Source organism: Gymnodraco acuticeps, unplaced genomic scaffold (assembly GCF_902827175.1).
Source record: "Gymnodraco acuticeps unplaced genomic scaffold, fGymAcu1.1, whole genome shotgun sequence".
In the NCBI taxonomy this organism is placed as follows: Eukaryota; Metazoa; Chordata; class Actinopteri; order Perciformes; family Bathydraconidae; genus Gymnodraco; species Gymnodraco acuticeps.
In genome coordinates, this window is record NW_022990125.1 from 3445517 (window position 1) to 3472926 (window position 27410).

The window sequence follows — 27410 nt, forward strand, 5'->3', positions numbered from 1 at the left end:
AAGAGAATTATAATTTTTGCATCATTTGTTCTAATTTTCATTGGGATATATATCAGCTATGCTGAATCATTAAAGAAAGTTATTCAGTAATATTGCACAACATAGCCCTACATACATTACACAGGGGCTGCTGGTAGGACGCCTTGGTTGAGCTGTTGGATGGAGTTCACTGTCTAACCTTTGAAACAGTCCAACTGAGGGGAAGACTCTGGGAAATAAAGAGATGGAAAGCGGTCCATAGCTGACCATACAGCTTGTAAAAAGATGGATATGGCAAAAATAGCAAACAAAAAGTAGTTTCATTACTGTCCATAAACATCTAGTACATCCGTCCAACCGCACATAAATAGAATGAACTGTAATATAAAGTAGGGCTGTGCGATTATGGCAAAAATCATAATCACGATTATTTGGTCAATAATTGATATCACGATTATTTTGACGATTATTCATTGACCATTTATTGAACTTTAAAACAAATAATATTTTACCAATAAACAAGATCAACAAATATGTTGGAGCGCACTTCCAAAACCATACTAAACATATATTATTAATATGATAAATAAAAATAAATTAGACCAAAATAAATGAAATCAAATATGATGCAGTGCACTGTCACAACCTACTGAAAAACTCCTTAACATATAGCCAACATTTTGGTAAAACATATTCATTATTCCACTCAGTTAAACGTTGAAGGCTGGCCAACCGTCATGGTCCAGAAGTAACAGGAAATAAATGTTGAACTACAATTTAAGACCAAATAAAAATGTTTTGGCCACCATGGCAAATGCTGGTAGGGCTGCTCATGTCATCTCTTAAAGATTTTTTGCAAGAAACAACAGCCTGTTTACATGGTCTGGTTTCAGAGATGAGCGCAGGCAGGTGACAATATTGCCACCTGTACTGAAGACCCTCAGCCACGCCCCGACACATGGGGTCACGCCGGCCAATCACAAAGCTTTGATGCGTTCAAGTGCATTATTCTGGCACAGGAACATTATGTTACAGGACATTAACAATAAAACAGAATATTGTTGTTCTATTTTTAGACACATCTTGCGATCGACTGGGAATCTCCCCGCGATCGCAATCGACTGGTTGGGCACCCCTGTTTTAGAGGAAGGGGGGAGATATAAAAGCAAACAGGATTGTCAACACTTTGGAACCGGATATCAGTGTTGCCCAACATTGCCTTGTTGTTGGAACACACCTACTCCTTCTCTGGTCTGAATCATAGTAGAAAAATGTGTTTAGTTGCATCAATGTATGCAGTTAAATTAGGCTCACACCATTTGCTTACACACCGTCACATGGACTCACAACAAGTAGCTAATTAACTAGGCTGACGAATGGTAACTTCTCATCCTGCCAGGTCAGAGATGTTGGCAGCAGGATGTCAACACCAGCCAGACTCTTGCCTGGTGCTCTTTCATACAGTAATAGACCGTTCTGATTTTAATACCGTTAACTTATCACTCTGGCCTGTATTCATTTTGCTTTACTTGGTTTTATAAACAAAAGGAACTGTTGGCTTTTTACCCATAAACTCTTGCCGTGCCGATTTAAAAAAATGATTGAACTTTTTCACTGCAAATAGACATTTGATTGTTTTTAAAAGCCTTACACACTTTTTTTAACAATGTATGTTATTGTAATAATGTTCTCACCTGTCAATAAAACAAGTAGAGTTCATGCCAGACTGAATACACCTTTTAAAAAAGGGACCAGGACCCCCCAAATAATCAAACACTACAAAGATTAAAAGGAGCTCACACAGGAAATCTAGATTTCAAAGCATTAACCTGTTAAGCCCTGAGCCTGTTTTTCAGGTCTGAGGCTGGAAATGACATTCCCAGAACAAATGACTATATCTTCACTTCTAAAAAGGGGTAAATTAATCATCTTTTTTCTCAAAGCAATGATAAACCTGTGAGTTGGATGTAAAAAAGTCAGAATCAATATAGATTTTTTTTTTACTTTAAAGTAAATTGATTGAACATAGTAAAAAAAATTAAATTATAGTTTCCGTCCAAAAAAAACATTACTTACACCACCCTTGAATGATGGGATGGTAGACTAAAAGCTTTAGGAATCCAAACTACAACATATAATAAGGACCCTGTATCAAGATTGATGCAAAACAAGTGAACCTTTTTAGAGAGGTTTAGAAAAAAAAAAACCACCTCTGGGGTCATTTGGGTGTATTTGCCGTTTCTCTGGAACCCATTGGTCGATTTTGGTGATTGACACCTCTTTTGAACTGTTAGAGCCAATAGAATCGAGAGGGAATCCACCTTCACGTTACCATTGAGGAGTGAGAGTGATGCGCACGCAGCTTGCCCAAACCGAAAGCTATGTTACGCTCTGAAAACGGAAAACTAGGTTATAGCCATAAATATGATGATGGATTATTGACAGTAATCATTTCAAAGGGACACAGACACATTGGATTAACCTTCAGCTGCGTTTTTATCGTTGCAATGCCATTGAACACAACTTTTGATCAGAAAAACAGCAAAGGTAAGTAGGGATGCACGATATTGGTTTTTTGAAACCGATACCGATAACTTCCTGCTTCTCAAGACCGATAATAATATAATATATATATATATATATATATATATATATTAAATGTACCTGTAGTTTTTCCACACCTGGTGGTAAAAAAAAGACTAGTAGTGAGAAAATGACATGAGCATTACTACTATGAACAAAACTAGCCCTGGGGTCGTCTCTGGCAAACTTCTTGCCTTTTTCAAAAGCCTCGTCGATAGGTAAAAGCCCCGGTGCCTTTGCAGCTGGCTTTGGATTCGCCGCTAGTTTAGCAGCGCAGGCGTCTTCGTACGCTTTTAACCACACCATCGTAGCGATGGCGATGTTTCAGGTAACTAATCAGGTTGGAAGTATTATAGCTCGTTGCCTTTTTCCCTCCTCGTGGAACTTCTGCATTGCATTTGTTAATACAAATAGCAAGCGAACTATCTAACTCTGAAGCTTTGAAATAGTCCCATACTACCGACGACATGTTTGTTTACTGTCCTGGCTTCACGGCCGCACACCATTTACGTCACAGCCAGGCATGAGTTAGGGAGCGCTGGATTTGTGAAAAACTCCCCTCTTCCTAAACCACTAATACCACAGTACTGGCAAAACGGGAGGAGCCGAAGGAAAAACGAGCGCCCCCTCATACCAATCCACCCACACCGCAGTATTTTTTTCTTACCCAAAAAAGATATTGTATATTATCGGGGCTATTAATACTTTTATCGGGTTTATCGGGATGACGTCATAATTCCTAATATCGGACCGATAATTATCGGGCACCACTAAAGGTAAGAAATATTTGCCATTTTGGCTCCGTAAAGCTACGTGGTGTGTTGTCTGGGTTTGCCTTCGCTGCCCTGAGTTTTGGTCGCACAGTGACGATACTTATACCGCAAGAATCTGATATCTTGTTTTTGCAGATCCGATAAGTAATAAAGTATTTATACCGTGAGTTCTGTGTTAAGTGCGTTCGAATATTTTCGCTCAGGGCTAATTCAGAGGCTCGGCGTTAGAGTTGTGTTTTCTTTCGGTAAAAATTGTTCATATCATCAGTTAGCTGAGTTTCTTCCCGTTCAGTGGGTATGACACATTAATAGGTTGTTAAATGTTAGAAAGCCCTCAGATGCTGTATCTTGCAGATGTTGTGTTTTTGCCCCCGTGGGGCTCAATTAAGACATGAAGAAACTATTATTTACCACTTCGCTCTAATGCATTATTTTCGCGGGAAAGTGTACGGGCCATAATTTTTACTGGAAGTTACGTTAGCGCCCACATGCTATACTTTTCTAGAAAAACCCCTATTTATATTATTCACAATAATCAAGAGAATTATAATTTTTGCATCATTTGTTCTAATTTTCATTGGGATATATATCAGCTATGCTGAATCATTAAAGAAAGTTATTCAGTAATATTGCACAACATAGCCCTACATACATTACACAGGGGCTGCTGGTAGGACGCCTTGGTTGAGCTGTTGGATGGAGTTCACTGTCTAACCTTTGAAACAGTCCAACTGAGGGGAAGACTCTGGGAAATAAAGAGATGGAAAGCGGTCCATAGCTGACCATACAGCTTGTAAAAAGATGGATATGGCAAAAATAGCAAACAAAAAGTAGTTTCATTACTGTCCATAAACATCTAGTACATCCGTCCAACCGCACATAAATAGAATGAACTGTAATATAAAGTAGGGCTGTGCGATTATGGCAAAAATCATAATCACGATTATTTGGTCAATAATTGATATCACGATTATTTTGACGATTATTCATTGACCATTTATTGAACTTTAAAACAAATAATATTTTACCAATAAACAAGATCAACAAATATGTTGGAGCGCACTTCCAAAACCATACTAAACATATATTATTAATATGATAAATAAAAATAAATTAGACCAAAATAAATGAAATCAAATATGATGCAGTGCACTGTCACAACCTACTGAAAACTCCTTAACATATAGCCAACATTTTGGTAAAACATATTCATTATTCCACTCAGTTAAACGTTGAAGGCTGGCCAACCGTCATGGTCCAGAAGTAACAGGAAATAAATGTTGAACTACAATTTAAGACCAAATAAAATGTTTTGGCCACCATGGCAAATGCTGGTAGGGCTGCTCATGTCATCTCTTAAAGATTTTTTGCAAGAAACAACAGCCTGTTTACATGGTCTGGTTTCAGAGATGAGCGCAGGCAGGTGACGATATTGCCACCTGTACTGAAGACCCTCAGCCACGCCCCGACACATGGGGTCACGCCGGCCAATCACAAAGCTTTGATGCGTTCAAGTGCATTATTCTGGCACAGGAACATTATGTTACAGGACATTAACAATAAAACAGAATATTGTTGTTCTATTTTTAGACACATCTTGCGATCGACTGGGAATCTCCCCGCGATCGCAATCGACTGGTTGGGCACCCCTGTTTTAGAGGAAGGGGGAGATATAAAAGCAAACAGGATTGTCAACACTTTGGAACCGGATATCAGTGTTGCCCAACATTGCCTTGTTGTTGGAACACACCTACTCCTTCTCTGGTCTGAATCATAGTAGAAAAATGTGTTTAGTTGCATCAATGTATGCAGTTAAATTAGGCTCACACCATTTGCTTACACACCGTCACATGGACTCACAACAAGTAGCTAATTAACTAGGCTGACGAATGGTAACTTCTCATCCTGCCAGGTCAGAGATGTTGGCAGCAGGATGTCAACACCAGCCAGACTCTTGCCTGGTGCTCTTTCATACAGTAATAGACCGTTCTGATTTTAATACCGTTAACTTATCACTCTGGCCTGTATTCATTTTGCTTTACTTGGTTTTATAAACAAAAGGAACTGTTGGCTTTTTACCCATAAACTCTTGCCGTGCTGATTTAAAAAAATGATTGAACTTTTTTCACTGCAAATAGACATTTGATTGTTTTTAAAAGCCTTACACACTTTTTTTAACAATGTATGTTATTGTAATAATGTTCTCACCTGTCAATAAAACAAGTAGAGTTCATGCCAGACTGAATACACCTTTTAAAAAAGGGACCAGGACCCCCCAAAATAATCAAACACTACAAAGATTAAAAAGGAGCTCACACAGGAAATCTAGATTTCAAAGCATTAACCTGTTAAGCCCTGAGCCTGTTTTTCAGGTCTGAGGCTGGAAATGACATTCCCAGAACAAATGACTATATCTTCACTTCTAAAAAGGGGTAAATTAATCATCTTTTTTCTCAAAGCAATGATAAACCTGTGAGTTGGATGTAAAAAAGTCAGAATCAATATAGATTTTTTTTTTACTTTAAAGTAAATTGATTGAACATAGTAAAAAAAATTAAATTATAGTTTCCGTCCAAAAAAAACATTACTTACACCACCCTTGAATGATGGGATGGTAGACTAAAAGCTTTAGGAATCCAAACTACAACATATAATAAGGACCCTGTATCAAGATTGATGCAAAACAAGTGAACCTTTTTAGAGAGGTTTAGAAAAAAAAAAACCACCTCTGGGGTCATTTGGGTGTATTTGCCGTTTCTCTGGAACCCATTGGTCGATTTTGGTGATTGACACCTCTTTTGAACTGTTAGAGCCAATAGAATCGAGAGGGAATCCACCTTCACGTTACCATTGAGGAGTGAGAGTGATGCGCACGCAGCTTGCCCAAACCGAAAGCTATGTTACGCTCTGAAAACGGAAAACTAGGTTATAGCCATAAATATGATGATGGATTATTGACAGTAATCATTTCAAAGGGACACAGACACATTGGATTAACCTTCAGCTGCGTTTTTATCGTTGCAATGCCATTGAACACAACTTTTGATCAGAAAAACAGCAAAGGTAAGTAGGGATGCACGATATTGGTTTTTTGAAACCGATACCGATAACTTCCTGCTTCTCAAGACCGATAATAATATAATATATATATATATATATATATATATATATATATATATATATTAAATGTACCTGTAGTTTTTCCACACCTGGTGGTAAAAAAAAAGACTAGTAGTGAGAAAATGACATGAGCATTACTACTATGAACAAAACTAGCCCTGGGGTCGTCTCTGGCAAACTTCTTGCCTTTTTCAAAAGCCTCGTCGATAGGTAAAAGCCCCGGTGCCTTTGCAGCTGGCTTTGGATTCGCCGCTAGTTTAGCAGCGCAGGCGTCTTCGTACGCTTTTAACACACCATCGTAGCGATGGCGATGTTTCAGGTAACTAATCAGGTTGGAAGTATTATAGCTCGTTGCCTTTTTCCCTCCTCGTGGAACTTCTGCATTGCATTTGTTAATACAAATAGCAAGCGAACTATCTAACTCTGAAGCTTTGAAATAGTCCCATACTACCGACGACATGTTTGTTTACTGTCCTGGCTTCACGGCCGCACACCATTTACGTCACAGCCAGGCATGAGTTAGGGAGCGCTGGATTTGTGAAAAACTCCCCTCTTTCTAAACCACTAATACCACAGTACTGGCAAAACGGGAGGAGCCGAAGGAAAAACGAGCGCCCCTCATACCAATCCACCACACCGCAGTATTTTTTTCTTACCCAAAAAAGATATTGTATATTATCGGGGCTATTAATACTTTTATCGGGTTTATCGGGATGACGTCATAATTCCTAATATCAGACCGATAATTATCGGGCACCACTAAAGGTAAGAAATATTTGCCATTTTGGCTCCGTAAAGCTACGTGGTGTGTTGTCTGGGTTTGCCTTCGCTGCCCTGAGTTTTGGTCGCACAGTGACGATACTTATACCGCAAGAATCTGATATCTTGTTTTTGCAGATCCGATAAGTAATAAAGTATTTATACCGTGAGTTCTGTGTTAAGTGCGTTCGAATATTTTCGCTCAGGGCTAATTCAGAGGCTCGGCGTTAGAGTTGTGTTTTCTTTCGGTAAAAATTGTTCATATCATCAGTTAGCTGAGTTTCTTCCCGTTCAGTGGGTATGACACATTAATAGGTTGTTAAATGTTAGAAAGCCCTCAGATGCTGTATCTTGCAGATGTTGTGTTTTTGCCCCCGTGGGGCTCAATTAAGACATGAAGAAACTATTATTTACCACTTCGCTCTAATGCATTATTTTCGCGGGAAAGTGTACGGGCCATAATTTTTACTGGAAGTTACGTTAGCGCCCACATGCTATACTTTTCTAGAAAAACCCCTATTTATATTATTCACAATAATCAAGAGAATTATAATTTTTGCATCATTTGTTCTAATTTTCATTGGGATATATATCAGCTATGCTGAATCATTAAAGAAAGTTATTCAGTAATATTGCACAACATAGCCCTACATACATTACACAGGGGCTGCTGGTAGGACGCCTTGGTTGAGCTGTTGGATGGAGTTCACTGTCTAACCTTTGAAACAGTCCAACTGAGGGGAAGACTCTGGGAAATAAAGAGATGGAAAGCGGTCCATAGCTGACCATACAGCTTGTAAAAAGATGGATATGGCAAAAATAGCAAACAAAAAGTAGTTTCATTACTGTCCATAAACATCTAGTACATCCGTCCAACCGCACATAAATAGAATGAACTGTAATATAAAGTAGGGCTGTGCGATTATGGCAAAAATCATAATCACGATTATTTGGTCAATAATTGATATCACGATTATTTTGACGATTATTCATTGACCATTTATTGAACTTTAAAACAAATAATATTTTACCAATAAACAAGATCAACAAATATGTTGGAGCGCACTTCCAAAACCATACTAAACATATATTATTAATATGATAAATAAAAATAAATTAGACCAAAATAAATGAAATCAAATATGATGCAGTGCACTGTCACAACCTACTGAAAACTCCTTAACATATAGCCAACATTTTGGTAAAACATATTCATTATTCCACTCAGTTAAACGTTGAAGGCTGGCCAACCGTCATGGTCCAGAAGTAACAGGAAATAAATGTTGAACTACAATTTAAGACCAAATAAAAATGTTTTGGCCACCATGGCAAATGCTGGTAGGACTGCTCATGTCATCTCTTAAAGATTTTTTGCAAGAAACAACAGCCTGTTTACATGGTCTGGTTTCAGAGATGAGCGCGGGCAGGTGACGATATTGCCACCTGTACTGAAGACCCTCAGCCACGCCCCGACACATGGGGTCACGCCGGCCAATCACAAAGCTTTGATGCGTTCAAGTGCATTATTCTGGCACAGGAACATTATGTTACAGGACATTAACAATAAAACAGAATATTGTTGTTCTATTTTAGACACATCTTGCGATCGACTGGGAATCTCCCCGCGATCGCAATCGACTGGTTGGGCACCCCTGTTTTAGAGGAAGGGGGAGATATAAAAGCAAACAGGATTGTCAACACTTTGGAACCGGATATCAGTGTTGCCCAACATTGCCTTGTTGTTGGAACACACCTACTCCTTCTCTGGTCTGAATCATAGTAGAAAAATGTGTTTAGTTGCATCAATGTATGCAGTTAAATTAGGCTCACACCATTTGCTTACACACCGTCACATGGACTCACAACAAGTAGCTAATTAACTAGGCTGACGAATGGTAACTTCTCATCCTGCCAGGTCAGAGATGTTGGCAGCAGGATGTCAACACCAGCCAGACTCTTGCCTGGTGCTCTTTCATACAGTAATAGACCGTTCTGATTTTAATACCGTTAACTTATCACTCTGGCCTGTATTCATTTTGCTTTACTTGGTTTTATAAACAAAAGGAACTGTTGGCTTTTTACCCATAAACTCTTGCCGTGCTGATTTAAAAAAATGATTGAACTTTTTTCACTGCAAATAGACATTTGATTGTTTTTAAAAGCCTTACACACTTTTTTTAACAATGTATGTTATTGTAATAATGTTCTCACCTGTCAATAAAACAAGTAGAGTTCATGCCAGACTGAATACACCTTTTAAAAAAGGGACCAGGACCCCCCAAAATAATCAAACACTACAAAGATTAAAAAGGAGCTCACACAGGAAATCTAGATTTCAAAGCATTAACCTGTTAAGCCCTGAGCCTGTTTTTCAGGTCTGAGGCTGGAAATGACATTCCCAGAACAAATGACTATATCTTCACTTCTAAAAAGGGTAAATTAATCATCTTTTTTCTCAAAGCAATGATAAACCTGTGAGTTGGATGTAAAAAAGTCAGAATCAATATAGATTTTTTTTTTACTTTAAAGTAAATTGATTGAACATAGTAAAAAAAATTAAATTATAGTTTCCGTCCAAAAAAAACATTACTTACACCACCCTTGAATGATGGGATGGTAGACTAAAAGCTTTAGGAATCCAAACTACAACATATAATAAGGACCCTGTATCAAGATTGATGCAAAACAAGTGAACCTTTTTAGAGAGGTTTAGAAAAAAAAAAACCACCTCTGGGGTCATTTGGGTGTATTTGCCGTTTCTCTGGAACCCATTGGTCGATTTTGGTGATTGACACCTCTTTTGAACTGTTAGAGCCAATAGAATCGAGAGGGAATCCACCTTCACGTTACCATTGAGGAGTGAGAGTGATGCGCACGCAGCTTGCCCAAACCGAAAGCTATGTTACGCTCTGAAAACGGAAAACTAGGTTATAGCCATAAATATGATGATGGATTATTGACAGTAATCATTTCAAAGGGACACAGACACATTGGATTAACCTTCAGCTGCGTTTTTATCGTTGCAATGCCATTGAACACAACTTTTGATCAGAAAAACAGCAAAGGTAAGTAGGGATGCACGATATTGGTTTTTTGAAACCGATACCGATAACTTCCTGCTTCTCAAGACCGATAATAATATAATATATATATATATATATTAAATGTACCTGTAGTTTTTCCACACCTGGTGGTAAAAAAAAGACTAGTAGTGAGAAAATGACATGAGCATTACTACTATGAACAAAACTAGCCCTGGGGTCGTCTCTGGCAAACTTCTTGCCTTTTTCAAAAGCCTCGTCGATAGGTAAAAGCCCCCGGTGCCTTTGCAGCTGGCTTTGGATTCGCCGCTAGTTTAGCAGCGCAGGCGTCTTCGTACGCTTTTAACACACCATCGTAGCGATGGCGATGTTTCAGGTGACTAATCAGGTTGGAAGTATTATAGCTCGTTGCCTTTTTCCCTCCTCGTGGAACTTCTGCATTGCATTTGTTAATACAAATAGCAAGCGAACTATCTAACTCTGAAGCTTTGAAATAGTCCCATACTACCGACGACATGTTTGTTTACTGTCCTGGCTTCACGGCCGCACACCATTTACGTCACAGCCAGGCATGAGTTAGGGAGCGCTGGATTTGTGAAAAACTCCCCTCTTCCTAAACCACTAATACCACAGTACTGGCAAAACGGGAGGAGCCGAAGGAAAAACGAGCGCCCCTCATACCAATCCACCCACACCGCAGTATTTTTTTCTTACCCAAAAAAGATATTGTATATTATCGGGGCTATTAATACTTTTATCGGGTTTATCGGGATGACGTCATAATTCCTAATATCGGACCGATAATTATCGGGCACCACTAAAGGTAAGAAATATTTGCCATTTTGGCTCCGTAAAGCTACGTGGTGTGTTGTCTGGGTTTGCCTTCGCTGCCCTGAGTTTTGGTCGCACAGTGACGATACTTATACCGCAAGAATCTGATATCTTGTTTTTGCAGATCCGATAAGTAATAAAGTATTTATACCGTGAGTTCTGTGTTAAGTGCGTTCGAATATTTTCGCTCAGGGCTAATTCAGAGGCTCGGCGTTAGAGTTGTGTTTTCTTTCGGTAAAAATTGTTCATATCATCAGTTAGCTGAGTTTCTTCCCGTTCAGTGGGTATGACACATTAATAGGTTGTTAAATGTTAGAAAGCCCTCAGATGCTGTATCTTGCAGATGTTGTGTTTTTGCCCCCGTGGGGCTCAATTAAGACATGAAGAAACTATTATTTACCACTTCGCTCTAATGCATTATTTTCGCGGGAAAGTGTACGGGCCATAATTTTTACTGGAAGTTACGTTAGCGCCCACATGCTATACTTTTCTAGAAAAACCCCTATTTATATTATTCACAATAATCAAGAGAATTATAATTTTTGCATCATTTGTTCTAATTTTCATTGGGATATATATCAGCTATGCTGAATCATTAAAGAAAGTTATTCAGTAATATTGCACAACATAGCCCTACATACATTACACAGGGGCTGCTGGTAGGACGCCTTGGTTGAGCTGTTGGATGGAGTTCACTGTCTAACCTTTGAAACAGTCCAACTGAGGGGAAGACTCTGGGAAATAAAGAGATGGAAAGCGGTCCATAGCTGACCATACAGCTTGTAAAAAGATGGATATGGCAAAAATAGCAAACAAAAAGTAGTTTCATTACTGTCCATAAACATCTAGTACATCCGTCCAACCGCACATAAATAGAATGAACTGTAATATAAAGTAGGGCTGTGCGATTATGGCAAAAATCATAATCACGATTATTTGGTCAATAATTGATATCACGATTATTTTGACGATTATTCATTGACCATTTATTGAACTTTAAAACAAATAATATTTTACCAATAAACAAGATCAACAAATATGTTGGAGCGCACTTCCAAAACCATACTAAACATATATTATTAATATGATAAATAAAAATAAATTAGACCAAAAATAAATGAAATCAAATATGATGCAGTGCACTGTCACAACCTACTGAACACTCCTTAACATATAGCCAACATTTTGGTAAAACATATTCATTATTCCACTCAGTTAAACGTTGAAGGCTGGCCAACCGTCATGGTCCAGAAGTAACAGGAAATAAATGTTGAACTACAATTTAAGACCAAATAAAAATGTTTAGGCCACCATGGCAAATGCTGGTAGGGCTGCTCGTGTCATCTCTTAAAGATTTTTTGCAAGAAACAACAGCCTGTTTACATGGTCTGGTTTCAGAGATGAGCGCAGGCAGGTGACGATATTGCCACCTGTACTGAAGACCCTCAGCCACGCCCCAACACATGGGGTGACGTCGGCCAATCACAAAGCTTTGATGCGTTCAAGTGCATTATTCTGACACAGGAAGATTATGTTACAGGACATTAACGATAAAACAGAATATTGTTGTTCTATTTTTAGACACATCTTGCGATCGACTGGTTGGGCACCCCTGGGCTAGACCATAGGTCTGTTGTGGTGGCAAAGTAGTCAGCTGAAGCCACATCTCTCTCAACTTCCCCACGGCATTTGTCATATAGTGCAGGCAGCGCAGACCTGCTGAAATAATACCGAGACGGCATCGCGTAACGCTTGTCCAACGTGTTGACAAGTTGCTTAAAGCCCTGGTTGCTAACAGTGCTAACTGGGCACATATCTTTAGCGATGTGAAATGTAATGGCAAAGTACTTGCAAATAGTTTTACCCTTCTTTTTAACGAGTTGCTGCTCTTGTTCTGACATCTTCGCTCGCGCTGAACACTCACAACACATGTCACTCCCACGTGGCCGAGTGGGCTTTTAGGGAGGGGCGAAAGCGCACCCAGCAAAATAATCGTATTTTGTCAATTATGCTGTTTTCATAATCGTCGCAAGCCATAATCGTAATCGCGATTAAAATACGATTAATTGCACAGCCCTAATATAAAGATTCATTTTCTCACTACAACTCTAAAAATCATGGTTACAGTATGTGTGCACATTTAGTTCTGTAACTTTGAATATAGTATTTTATAAAGCAATCTATTGTTTATTCATCAGATTGACCGAGTTATTGTCATATTATTAGGGTTAGGGATTCCTAAACTAAAACTACAAATGAAAATGTATTGCAAATGCCTATCCAACCTTGTTTGGTTTCCCCCCCAATCTTATGTTTGGAAAGACTTTCTGAAAGCATTACTTCCATTGATGTGAACTTTTGGTTTTTATTTTATTAACATGTGCTTGTCTGTTTTTTGTTTTACTCTACATATTTTTTATATTGCCTTTTATCTGCTCTGTCCATTTTGCTATAACATTGTAAATGTCCCCACTGTGGGACAAATAAAGGATCCTGATCCTATCATTGCCCATTAAATCCAAAATCGCCATGCTCATGGTAAAGAACTAACAGCTAAGCTAAACTTTGCCAAAAAGTTCTAAATGTTTAGAATAGTGCATGGGAAACAAAATAAATAGTGAATACAATTGACCTGACGGTTGAATTTTGTTGAAAGCTCCAGTGAGTAAATGGGCCTTGAGCTAAAGAGGGATTCATCATCTGTTTCCAGGGAGAAGAATAAACCATCAAACTCTTCATCAGAAAATGTAATTGTACTATAATGACTACTTTATATACTTAGTTCGACGTGCATTTGACACTACTTTGCTTTAACTTGTCCCTTTTAAAAACTCAACCATAATTTATTTATATAAATCAATTTTAATTACCATGAGTCTCTTTCAATTGTAAACAGAGTTTGTTATTGACACGACGCTGTTTAAGGGGAAAGTTAAGGTACATTTAATTTACAGCGCTGAGCGAACAATCCTCCGTGTTTGAACCTCTTAAATCGCTGCATAGCCGATTTATTTGGACTGGATTATTCCACAGAGGCTAAAGATTCTTTATAACAGTTTCAGATTTGTGAAACCTTTATTCCATTTGTGAAAATACAAACAAGGGAGATTTCAGTGCTTTGTTCGCATCTAGACCACATTAGACCAGGTCCTGATCTGAAACCACTATACCTAGACTCATCAAATCTGGACTGGATTATCCCAGAGAGTCTAAAGATTCTTTATAACCCAGTTTGAGATTTGAGATTCCGCAGTTCCAGCAGAGAGCCCCAAACGTTCCTTTCCCTGGCCACATCAACCAGCTCTGACTGGGGGATCCCAAGGCGCTCCCAGGCCAGCGAAGAGATATAATCCCTCCACCTGGTCCTAGGTCTACCCCTTGGTCTCTTCCCAGCTGGACGTGCCTGGAACACCTCCCTAGGGAGGCGCCCAGGTGGCATCCTAACTAGGTGCCCGAACCACCTCAACTGGCTCCTTTCGACGCGAAGGAGGAGCGGCTCAACTCCGAGTCCCTCCCGGATGACCGAACTTCTCACCTTATCCCTAAGGGAGACACCAGCCACCCTGCGGAGAAAACCCATCTCGGCCGCTTGTATCCCTTGTTTGTATTTTCACAAATAGAATAAAGGTTTCACAAATCTCAAACTGGGTTATAAAGAATCTTTAGACTCTCTGGGATAATCCAGTCCAAATAAATCGGCTATGCAGCGATTTAAGAGGTTCAAACACGGAGGATTGTTCGCTCAGCGCTGTAAATTAAATGTCCCTTAACTTTCCCCTTAACTGCCGAATCGGATGCTCTGAATCGGAAGCCAACTTCAGCGTCGTGTTATTGACTCTATCCCTGTATGGACATGATTGAAAGCTATTTGAATCAATGCAGATTCCATGCACATATTCAAGTATTTGGATCCTGTTGTTTTAAAGAAATGGGAGAAGTAGACATGAAAAAGAATAAGGTAATTAAGTATTTTAAATGCATTGTTGTTGAGACCTGGACCCCTCAATCTGCCACACAACAACACACGAGGCCTTCCCAGCCTTGCACCTGTTCTAACGCTCTAATTAAACTAAACAAATCCAAGTCAAGCCTGACTAAACCAGCATGGGCACGACATCAATGTAACTATTTCATTATGACACTGTGAGAAACGCTGAGACATTCCCAGCCATGACGGGGACCCCGCACCAAAAACACGTCTTATTCTCCACGCAGGTCCATTTCCTTTACCGCGTTGATGTTATAGCAGGATTACCGGTGAGCCAGCTGCTAACTAACTAGCTTAATTAGCTCCACTGCTAACCTGGCAACCCAGCTAGCTTGCCTGTTTAGCTGACAAACCTGCCTAACTTGTTTTGAGGGCGATGTCTCCAGACGAAACTGGTGTTTTTTCCCCATGTCACGGTGCAGTTTACCTTGTCGCTGCTGTCAGGGTCTCCTCCGCCTCCACCTCGCTTCCTCAGCTCCGTCATGTTTCGCTCGTTTCGCTGCCGGGACGTTAATGTGTCACATAAGCCGCCTCCGTCCGGGTAAAGGGGGGAGGGAGGCAAACGGGGATACAAATCCTTGAGTTTTTTTTCTCGATAAAGTGCTGGATTATTTTCGAACCTGTATTGACTTTAAAGCTCGGTCCGTGAAGACGTTCAGCTTTAATGAAAGTCAGCCAGTGCTGCCAAAGCGCCAGAAGAGAGCTCCATAAGAGAGTAAGGATTGTACTGCGTGTGTTTGTTTATGACCGCAGTCCCTGCTCCCTCCTACCACAGTCAAGCTTTAAATACAGCAAGAGCACCCAGCGTCCGCTTGTAACTTTCAAAGTAAAAACCTGACCAAGGAATAAAACGAGAGTGGCAGTGTAGAAGATTACTCCGTTCCAACCATAGATTACAACTAAGATTCGAAAACGTATTAACGTAAAAGCACAAAATGAGCGTCACAGCATAATAATGTACATTATGTAAGTACATCAAACATATCCGACCTTTGTGTAGCTTGAGTATAGCCTAAACGTATTATTTCCTGACTTTTTCTCAAGAAAACTGTTATACACTGGAGTCTGATCAATTTCATATTTATTGTTTTTATTAAAGGAAATTATCATTTAAAAGGTCCACATGTTATCCTACCATAAACCAAACGACTGGAAAAAAGAAGAATATTCCGAGCATTTCCCAAACTTCTTAACCACTCAGATGTTGTGAAAGCGTAAAATATTTGTGTTTTATTTTTTATGGAAACCATTAGCAAACACAACATTAAGAAAGTCTACAACTTCCGGTTTGTGTTTCTCTGTGTAACTTCACATAGCTCTGCTGCTCTGGGCCTGGGGTCTCTCCCTCCCCCCTCTCCCAGTAATAACCAGTCTTAACTTAGACCAGAGGTCTTCAACAGGGGGTCCGCGGAGGTACTGCAGGGGGGTCGCAAAATCTTTGGTTGATTAGACAATTTGTTATATTTCTTAAAAAAAAAAAAATTCCAAACATTTTTTTCCCACAAATTGAAATGTCTTTAAATGCACATTAACATGATTCCAACATATTGTAGCGAACGGAGAAATGGAGGAAGAAGACGTTATCTTTCAGTCAGCAATGCACGCATTCAGCTACACACAGTAGGCTTGTTTGAGACAAGCGAGACCTGCGCAGACCTGCGCAGTTGCGGTCAACGTCTTGCTAGTGCGTTGCATGATGGTTAGTCATTTTGTCCGACTTGGGCTGCTTCTCAGGTCGATTAAATGAAATCCTTGCTTCCCTCACCTGCGTCGTTTCCCTGCGTTTAGTCCCTCCCACCAGGGAAGCATGGAGGGACGCAAGGAAACCACGAGAAGCAGGGAAATGAGTTTTAAGAGCAATGGGACGTCCTTTCCTCCGGAGCGTCACGTGAAGCGACGTCCGTTTGTGATGACGCTGCACAGCTGATCGTCTGACAGCAGCTCATGTCCCCGTTATTTCCACACACCCCCGCCTCTGTTAGTAGTACACATTTACTGACACAAACATTTGTATCATCTGTTGTAGACCCCAATAAATAAAATAAAATAAGAACTAATTCTCAAAAAAGATAAACGCCATTCTTAAAATGTATAAACGAACAATAGTTTGATTAATATTGATTAGAGTGCACTAAAGAAATAAAATAATTGAGAGAAGAAAAAGATATATGTTATCTATCAAAACCCAGTTGGATTAACATTCATTGGATTGCACACTTTGTGTGTTTGTGTGGATATGTAGCATATTAACATTTCAATAGCACTTAATGACTGACTGAATGGAAATGACAATAAATGAAAATGTAAAACGAAAAAAGCGATCATGAAAATGTTTCCAAAAAATGAATTAAATGATTTTTGACCACTTTGTTGTTCAGATATATCACATATTTGTAACTAAATGATACATGAATTGAAACAAAACACGGTATAAACTGAGGAGTGACTCCCGTGAGGTTCATGTATTTTCTTCACTCTGCTCTCATGTCAAGAAGCATCAAACCCATCACTGCCTCGTCCAATCAGTGAGCGATACACAGTAAGGGGGCGGGGTGAGTATCTGAGGATTTCATCGGAGGATGGTCTGGTGGTTCCTCGGTTATCGCTCCTCCATGATCGCTCCTCGCTCCTCGATCCTCGGTCCTCCGGCAGAAATAAGAGCCATGGGACGGTACTCAAGATGGCGCAGGCAAATCAACTTCCGGTGAGACAGAGGACCGAGGAGCGAGGAAATGAAAATAGTCGACCTGAGAAGCAGCCATGGACTCCGAGCTGTCCGACTTCAGGCGAGCTTTTTGAGACCTCCCCCGGCTGCGATCGGCTATTCTCGTCTACTTTCGAGGCGAGCCGCAACGCGTCTCAAACAAGCCTACTATCCGGATGACTATTGCGTGTGGACGGAAGCTTTTTTGCGATTGCGTTTGCGTTAATCCTATGCGTTTAGCCGTTTTCGTCCTCGTGTGGCCGGGGCATTAGACCATGGGAAAGGGGGGGGGGTATTTTACAAATGTATTCCGTTACGATTACTAGATAGCTGTAAAAATGCAATCTGAATTTCAAAATATAAAAGTAATGTAACCTGATTACTTTCTGTTACGTTTGGATTACTTCAATATCAAATGCAATTTTAAATGCCAAGGTGTTGTTTTTTATATTAAGTGTATTATGTAAGAAAATGTAACCTTAAAAAATAAAATATTTTGTATCAGAAATGTGTCCTCTGCTCAGAGATTATATTTATAGAAAAACCTGCCTTTCATGAAGCATATTCAGACAGTAGCGTATACACCAACAAGGAAACATATGATCACATATACAGTATAAAAAAGCTGCTATGCTCAGTTTCAGTTGAATAATTACAGTTAAACTCACACACACTATTTTATGAACATATAGGTTCACCTATACTGAATTTAAAAAAGAGCAAATTAACCAAATAAATCATAAAGCAAGTCCAGGCAGTAGGGGAATAGATTCACACTTAAAGTATTAGCCTACAGAACAGTACAGTTTACAAAGAAGAAATAAAAACTGATCCTCTTACAAAAAACACTAAATGCTCTCATTTTGTTTTTGACTAACTTTGTAACCTGCTAGAAATCCCACAATTTATAGAAATGTTACACTTATCTGATTACGTCTACTTTGTATGTAACTGTAATGGAATACAGTGAACTTTTTCTTGCATCCTGATTGCGTAATCCTGTTACTTGTAATCTGTCCCTCCCCAAGCCTCAGACACCGAACACAGTTTGATATTGAAATGCATGATGCAACTTATTCTCTTCCATGTTGTGTTGGATTCAGGGAGCTATAATGTAAAAGACATGATCAACGTAAGTGTTTTATCATGTGTACTTTTTTTTCTTTCTCCAAACAAAATATTTGCGCGACAACTATTTAACACTATGGTAGTTATAACAGACCTTGAAATAACAGTAGGAGGTTATTACTTGAATAATACAAATGCAAATTAGCCTTTAGTTTAGTTAAACGTTTGATTTAGCTATTTTTTGTTGAATACTGTAGATGCAACATTTCTTATAACATTTGTTTCCCCCTTTACTGAAATACGTTAGTAAAGGGGTCTTATTATGCTTTCGGGGGGGGTTTCCCTTTCCTGTAGTGTGCAAAGGCTAAAATCCCAAAGTTTCTCTCCAACATAGACAATACATTATAAACATAATATTATTTATTGCATATTGACTCACAGCTGAAAAAGCAACATTAAGATTTTGATGAGACTGTTAACAGCTAATCTGCTTCTGGCTCTGCTCCAGCCAGATGGCTCTGGATGTGGTCCTCGTGTTTTGCTTTCGGAGGTTCTTTCTGGGCGGGTCTTTGAGGTCGGGGCCGCTCTCCAAGGGTCGGAGGGCAGAGGCTATGCAGGGTCTCCAGCAGCCACTGTGTCTTCCACCCAGATTTCTCTGAGCCCTGCAGGGCACGACAACATCAGAGCTCAACCCAGAAAAACTGAATGTTCTCTTCTCATTGAGATAACAACATGCAATGAGACTAAAAAGCTAACTAATGTCTCTTTCCCTGCATCATTTTCCTGACATAATTAAGGGTGTAAACCGTACTTTTTCAGTATTATTTCAAATGCTGAGGTCAACCAATTTTACATGTGGGTCAATTAACAAACAACCCAACCATAATGTGGTAAATGATGAACATCACAGGTGAAAACATGTATCAAAAATACATTAGAAGAGACGTTATAGTCGGTATAAATTAGCCAGAAATCAATCCTAAAAGGGGAAGCTGGTCTTTGAATTACTCTATGACCGCAGATGTGTGTGGTTTTTTCCATGTTGGTTGGTCAAAATACATCAAACATGTACCTGCAGTCTTATGCCCCGGCCACACGAGGACGAAAACGGCTAAACGCATAGACGCAATCGCAAAAAAGCTTCCGTCCACACGCAATAGTCATCCGGATAGTAGGCTTGTTTGAGACGCGTTGCGGATCGCCTCGAAAGTAGACGAGAATAGCCGATCGCAGCCGGGGGAGGTCTCAAAAAGCTCGCATGAAGTCGGACAGCTCGGAGTCGGCTTCGTCTTCTTCTTCTCTCGGTTATTTGGCGGATTTCAAACAACTTTAAGGTGCATACCGCCACCTCCGGAGTCGGCTTGACTCAGTTTGCATTTATAAAGAATGCACACATGTGTTTAATCGTTAATGTCAGATATGTACTAAGTAAATACATTTGTTCCTGCTCAAGATTAGATTCAACTTTATTGTTATTGCACATATTACAGGTACTGAGACAACAAAATGCAGTTTAGCTTCTAACCAGGTGCAAAAAGCAGTAAAGTGAAAAGTAATGTACACAATAGACAGAATAAAATATAGAATGAATTGAATGATGAATAAACAGTGAGGGGTATGAATACACTAGATATCAGCATGTGAGCAGTATGAACAGTGTGTATGAATGTGCTAAGATATATAAAGTATGAAAACGGTAAGCAGTGAAAGTATAGTATAAAATATATGGATATTCATTTCATGATGATAAATATTGTGGAACAATGATGAAAAATGGGAATGGATGTGGCGACGTAAAACTGACACAAAACAACAACAAACTTTTGCCGAGCCAATTGGAGAGTTTCATCACCAGCACGTGGAAAAAACCACCAATGAGCGCTCAGCTCGAGATAGCAGCGAGTCGTTTCCCATCAAGCATTTCGCTTCCGCAGCCCGTGGAGAGGAACTGCGCCGCCTCGCCGCGCCTCGCTCTCAAGGCTGCGGGCGTCTTTGTCCCGCGAGATTTCAACGTCTCATGTGGGCGGGCCTCCAGAGCAAGTCGGACAAAATGACTAACCATCATGCAACGCACGAGCAAGACGTTGATCGCAACTGCGCAGGTCTCGCTTGTCTCAAACAAGCCTAAGAGCCTTCTCAATACTCAAATTTCCCCTCCTCGACTGCTCGACTCCTCGGTCCTCCGGTAGTGACCCGGAAATGAATTTCAGAGCGCCATTTTGAAGGACGTCTCATTTCTCTAAATGCACACCGAGCATCGAGCGTCGAGGAGGCTCTCTGGAGGAGCTATAACCGAGGATACACTGATGGTTCCTCCACGGATGCATTTCCGGGAACGGTGGAGGCGTGACGCCGGCCGGCCGGACTTATCTCAGCCAATGACAGCTATGCATGCATCCCCTGGATATTATTTTAGAAACTGCTCTCATCGCGTCGCGATGTTTCAAGAGAGAACAGCTGTAAGGTCCATGCAGAAAGCAGAGCAGTGTGTATAATATATATCACTCAGTATAACAGGCCTACTCTCTTTATTTGCTTTAGTTTAGTAGATATCTACAAACAAAGAGTCGATATTTTTCTAAGACCATTGCTTCACATAATAAAATACACAACGGCTTATGCTTTAGGAGCTGTAGGTGTGTGTGGTACAGTGTGTAGGTATGTGTGTGGTACAGTGTGTAGGTGTGTGTTGTACAGTGCGTAAATGCGGCGGACAGACGGGTCTCAGTTGGTTTGGTGTCCTCTGCTTACTTTTAATAGGCCTACTTGTAAATACAACTTTTGGCCCGTAATTTAAATTCCCCATTTCAGCGACCAGAGAGAGGGGGTGATATATCCAGTCTCTGATTGTGTTACGTTATTATGAGAGTGCTCTCATACTTTAAATTGTATATATTTATATAAATATATTTGTGTGTGTGTGTCCGCATCTGTAGCCTGTTATTGTCTCATTATACCGCACTCTCAATTAATTCAAAGTAAATATGTGGGGGAACAATGTTCAGCTGATCTAACAGAGATACAGCGCTATGACAAAACACTCGACAGCTGATGCAGCTGTTGCCACGTAATAATGAACGGACGTCTCTTTAAAATGACTGCTCAGAGGAGAGGAGTTCTCATTTCTTTAAACGTCTGCTGCTTCCCCTCCTCTCTCCTCGGTTCCCCTCCTCGGTCCTCCGCTCGCATCTCCTGTGGGCGGGTCTAAGTCTCGAGGAGGGGAACCGAGGAGGGGAGTCGAGGAGGGGAAATTTAAGTATTGAGAAGCCTCTGAGTCTATAGTGTCTGTCCACACGAGACAGCTCCGTTTAGCTCCAACCGCTGGAGAAGCTGCAGTACATATGCAGGAGCCTGTACGTGGCGCTGTAACTTCCTCCACAAAAGCAGCGAAGAAGCATGGTTGTCATGGTTGCCCTTCTGTTTATTCTCCGCGGTGGGGGCCGAGGGAACCGGGCAGAGTTTTTCGCCAGTCAACGTGTATTAAAGTTTAAATCTTCCGACAAAATTATAAAAGTGCCGGTCAAAGGTCTTCTTTGTTATTTATTGAGCTTTAAAACAAATGAATAACGAATCTATATAATATAATAATAAAATACACGGAGCCTCTCTTTTTCCTCCCTCTCTTCGGACAGCGTCAGTGTCTGTCTCATGCAGCAGCTGATCCAGTAATGAGTGACCCGGCCGACAGTAAAAATAAACATATTTATATCTAGTTTAGGTAGTTTGAGAGGTAATTAAAATAGCTAAGGGTGATGATCTGACTTGAAATGTGTGTTTTACTCCGTTCACCGCCGCATCACAGCGGGAGGAGCTGCAGGTGAGCAGAGCTGCGTGTCTCCGTCCTGTCAGATTAGACTTCACTCGCGTTTAGGTCCATATCGAGAGAAAGATAAATAATCTGAATTCAGTGTGCAGTTTACTTTGACGCGGGGGTGAGCATCAGAGGTGGGGAGAGGCGGGGCTATTGCCTCATCATTATCAGAAAATGATCGTATAGGGCGTACACACGGAGCCGTTGGACCCCTCAGAGCGTTGCGTATGCCATTCTATACACCTTGGGACCCGTTATCGTTTACGCAGTCGTTTAGTGCCGTATTCGGTCGTCCTCGTGTGGCCTAACGGCAGTGGCGTGCACAGACATTTATAGGGGCAGGTGCTCAAGAGGAAAAAAAAGGGCACCTTCTGAGTTGTCGTGGCGGTTGCGCCGAAATTGTGCGCAAACATTTGCCGGATAATGGCGGATTTTGTTAGTTTCTTTTCGGTTTTTGGTTACTTTATTTCGGTTTTAGGGTTAGGTTAGGGTTATGTTATTTAATTCTTATTTTTGCCTGATTTTACTGATTTATTATCAAAAAATTATTATTTTAACATTTATTTGTATTATTCTAAATGACTTAGGGGGGTCCAATCTGAAGCTAGGGGGGGACTAAACCCCCCCCCCCCCCCCCCCCCCCCGGATTGACGCCCCTGGTGGAACCGCCGCCGCTGCCTTAGTAGTGTGAGATTTATTAAAGGCACATCTAGTATGTCGTAATTGCATATATATTTATTTCAATAACCATATGCTGTCTGATGCAGATGCCTATCTACATCAAATCAAATAGTAGGCTTACTAGCTTCTACACGCTAAAGCAACTGTAGTCAGGGATGCAAACTCATCAGGTATGAAAAAGGTGACAAGGATCCGAGCCCTCCGACCCCACGGAATATCGGCTTTAAAATTAGGAATAACAGAGGATTTTAGCAGTCAGAACAACTAAAGCAGCAGGTAATAATAACAGAAACGCCAAAGAGTTACATCTAATAGAAATATATAAAAGCATTTATTTTAATTGTGTAGCAGTCAGTTTATAATTTTGGCAGCACTGTTGAGCATTTTGAAAATGTATTTTCATGCCTCTTAGTATTTTTATAATACTTTTCTACTTTCACTTGAGGAACATTTTGAATGCAGGACTTTTACTGTAACAGAGTATTCCTACACTCTGGTACTTCTACTTTTACTCAAGTACAAGATCTGAGTAGCCTACTTCTACTTTTACTCAAGTACAAGATCTGAGTACTTCTACTTTTATTAAGTACAAGATCTGAGTACTTCTACTAAAGTACAAGATCTGAGTACTTCTACTTTTACTCTAGTAGCCTACAATCTCTATACTTATACCACCTCTGTTTATAGCCTATGAAAAAAACTATTAGAAAACGAAGGCTAAAGCTAACGTTAGCAGATAGTGACAATGATATTGCGACAGAAAAACTTTTCAGTTCACATCACGCTCTGCTCTGAACACCTGAACGGCCCGTTCTAACAGCTGTTCACCAGCGGCTCAGTCTGTGCCACAGTGACTCCGCACAGTTAACGAACACACCCTAGATAATGTAGCTGACCCTCATCCCGGAGCAGCAGAGTTCAGCCGGCCCGACAGGCAAGAAGACTCGAGCACACAGCTCGCGCTTCATATATTAAAAAATAACACCATGCGCGTCATGATGGCACATAACAGCTCGCGACCGCAGATTATTTCGGCGATTAGATAAAATGTAAATTATATTTGACGCAACTTTAGTTACATTGCCATGACTTTTCCAAAACTTTGGGAAAAATATTGTTTTCCATAACTTTTCCAGGGCCTGGAATTTGCATTTTGAATTTCCATGACTTTTCCAGGTTTTCAATGACCGTACGAACCCTGTATAGTTTAGTTTGGCATCTGATTTAGGGGATTAAACAATACACTCGTTGTATTTGTTACCTGGTGGTTACCTACTTGGTCGTCACTAGGGCACTTTTAATCGTGTTGCTGCGTGCTGCTGCACCACACACCCGCCGTGGCCTGTCTGACTGTCAGCTCTGCGCGCTGCGCGTTCACGTTGAGAGCAGAGAAGGGAGGGGCTGCAGCCAGGGCACGTACGGGAGTGCCGCGGGGCACGTGTGGGGATGTCTGACAAAATTACAACGCGCATTTGGGGCATTGTTGTATATATTAGAAGCTTTTAATCCAGAATTGATCGATGTTACCATGAGCCACATACAGTAGACTGTAAATTTTTTTTTTAAAAACTGTAAAAAAAAAAACTGTAAAAAGGGCACATTGCTGTCAAGAGGGCAAAACGGGCAGGTGCTCAAGCACTACCTAGAGTCTATGTGTGCACGTCTCTGCCTAACGGTCTATATGACACTAAACAGTAACGCAAACGACCGTTTTCGTCCTCGTGTGGCCGGGGCATTATGGTTAGGGTCAACATACAGTATGTTATAGGTAAATAAATAAATGTGCAAATGTTTGCATGTTAAGAGTATGCTGAAACCAACCATCGATGTTTCCGTTTTTTATTCATGTATAAAAGTTGAAGAGGCCCCATTATACTTTATGGGTTTTCATTAAAAAAATCTGAAATTCCCATAGTTCACCCTAGAGAGACAGTGTGTTTTTACCGTCATGATTTGGTTCACAAAGATGTCTCCATCCTGCATGATGGTCTCCAGTTTCCCTATCCTGCTCCTCTCCTTCTGAAGCTGTTCCCTCGTTGGATCGGACCCGTCTTTGCTTGGAAAGTTCATTGATGCACGCTTTCTAAAAACAACATCATTGTAAGAGTATAGTTCAATGGTGGACGAATCACTGCAGATCAGAAGGTCTCTGATCAGGGGCGGACTGGGACTACAAATCAGCCCGGCACTCTCGACTGGCCCACTTCGGTACCGCCGGCCCACCTCGGTACTGCAAGTAATTATCGCTAGTAAATTGTCGACGGCGGGGTGCTAGTGACTTATCCGACCGGCCCACATCGTCCGACCGGCACACTTTAGTACCGGCCCATCGGGATTCGTCCCGATGGCCAGTCCGCCCCTGTCTCTGATTAAAACCCAGATTAGGTTTGATTCAGTAAAGCTTGTGGGTTATAACGTCCTTGAAATAACTTCTACATGACAAGTAATGAGAATCTGAATCTTAAGTAAGGACAGTAAATAGAGGGAAACCTTACCTGAGAGCCTTGTTCTGTTTATGCGCAGTAGTGACGGCCTTATTTTGCTTCATCTGCATTTTCATCAACACATTGCTCACCTGGGTCTTCTCCTGGAGAAAGAAGATCAATCATGAGGATAATCTGCATATTAACACCAATTTAATACAGTTTAAGTGTAAATGAAATTGCAAGAGTTAAAAAAGTAGGCTGTAAAAGAAGTTCAACACAATGCCTGCGCATCACCACTGCTAAGCTAAAGGCTAACTTGAGTACGGCACGTCCATCATGTTTAGTGTCAATCTGTCGCTTGTTAGCAACTACTGTATTTATCAGACATCAAAGCTTTTGGCGTTTATCAGTGGGGTATTTATTGTATGTATTTTATGTCGTAGAATAAAACGGGAAATATCTTCAGCTTGTGTTGTGTATTAACCTCAAACATTTTCGAACTGAAGGCACTAAAACGCTAACTCAATTTGGGTTTTCAGGATTCATTTCTGTACCATTCTATAGACACTAATACATCACACTAAACATGGACGAAACCAATAAGGAGACAAGACATTTCTTCAACAAATTGATGCACGCAATAAGTTAGCAATTCATGTTGTTTGTGTGCTGATTTGTTTATTTGAGTAACTGTGCAGTAGACACTGCTGCTGCAAACCCGAGCTCCTGTCCTCTGAATAAGTGACCTTACGGGAACAATAAAGTATGACATTTAGGAAGAAAATGAAAAGACACCCACTGATATATCCCTCGCCCCGTATATTGCGCTCTCATTTGCTAAACTAGTAAGACCACAGCAGCATGTGGTCACAAAGAATAGTAAGAATCGCAGGTTCTCTCTAAAACAATGAGGCCAGGTTGAGGCCCGACACACACAAAAAAGGAGAATGACCCTAGAAAGGAGGTTCAACGCAGTGGCAGAGCATTTGACAGAAGATCAAGAGATCTCTGGCTCAATTCGAGATTCCCCCTTAATTATGATTATATCAACATCTGACCAAAGTTGTTAGTAAAAGTCCTCTTACCTCTTTGGAGTTAATGAAGCTCTTCAGGGCAATCTCATGGCCTTTCTTGAGTTGGCTCCTCCACAAATGAAGATCAGAGAATCTTCTTTCCAGGTCCGCTTTCTCCTTCAGCATTGATGATTCTTCGAGAATAAGAAACTGGAGGCTTTCCAGCTGCTTGCAATGACTAGCTCTGTCCACCCTAAGAATCCAGGAGGTTTTTTCCATAATGTGACGTTCCAGTGTGTCCTGCCTCTGCTTATTCCCACATTCATCAGTCTCATCCAAGCTATCATTCAAGCAGTGGATGGCAGCTTGATGCTTCAGTTTCTCACTGAGCACTTTTTCCTTCAGAAGGTCCAGCTCATTTAGCCTCACAAGCTTTTCCGCTGAGGGGAAGAGAGGATTGTAAACAAGGAGAGGAGGCTTCCTGCAGTGTGCTTCGGGTTCAGTATTTGACCTCTAACGCACCACGCAACAGCACGTTTTCTGGGTTGGATAGGGTTAACCTTAATTGATTCAGGAGATGAAGGGATTTGATTCAAGGCCCACTTTTTAAAGGGGCCATATTCTGCTCATTTT

At 40.6% G+C, this 27410-nt stretch overlaps 1 protein-coding gene across 1 annotated transcript in view; it reads right to left on the reverse strand.

Moving 5' to 3' along the window:
- The window catches only part of cds1 (CDP-diacylglycerol synthase (phosphatidate cytidylyltransferase) 1), a 50249-nt gene extending 34403 nt beyond the window's left edge, over positions 1-15846 (reverse strand). The window contains exon 1 of the mRNA XM_034216727.1: positions 15502-15846. Within this exon, the coding sequence (XP_034072618.1) occupies positions 15502-15558 (57 nt within the window). The 5' untranslated portion in view covers positions 15559-15846. The remainder of the gene's footprint in view (positions 1-15501) is intronic.
- Positions 15847-27410: the final 11564 nt, after the last annotated feature.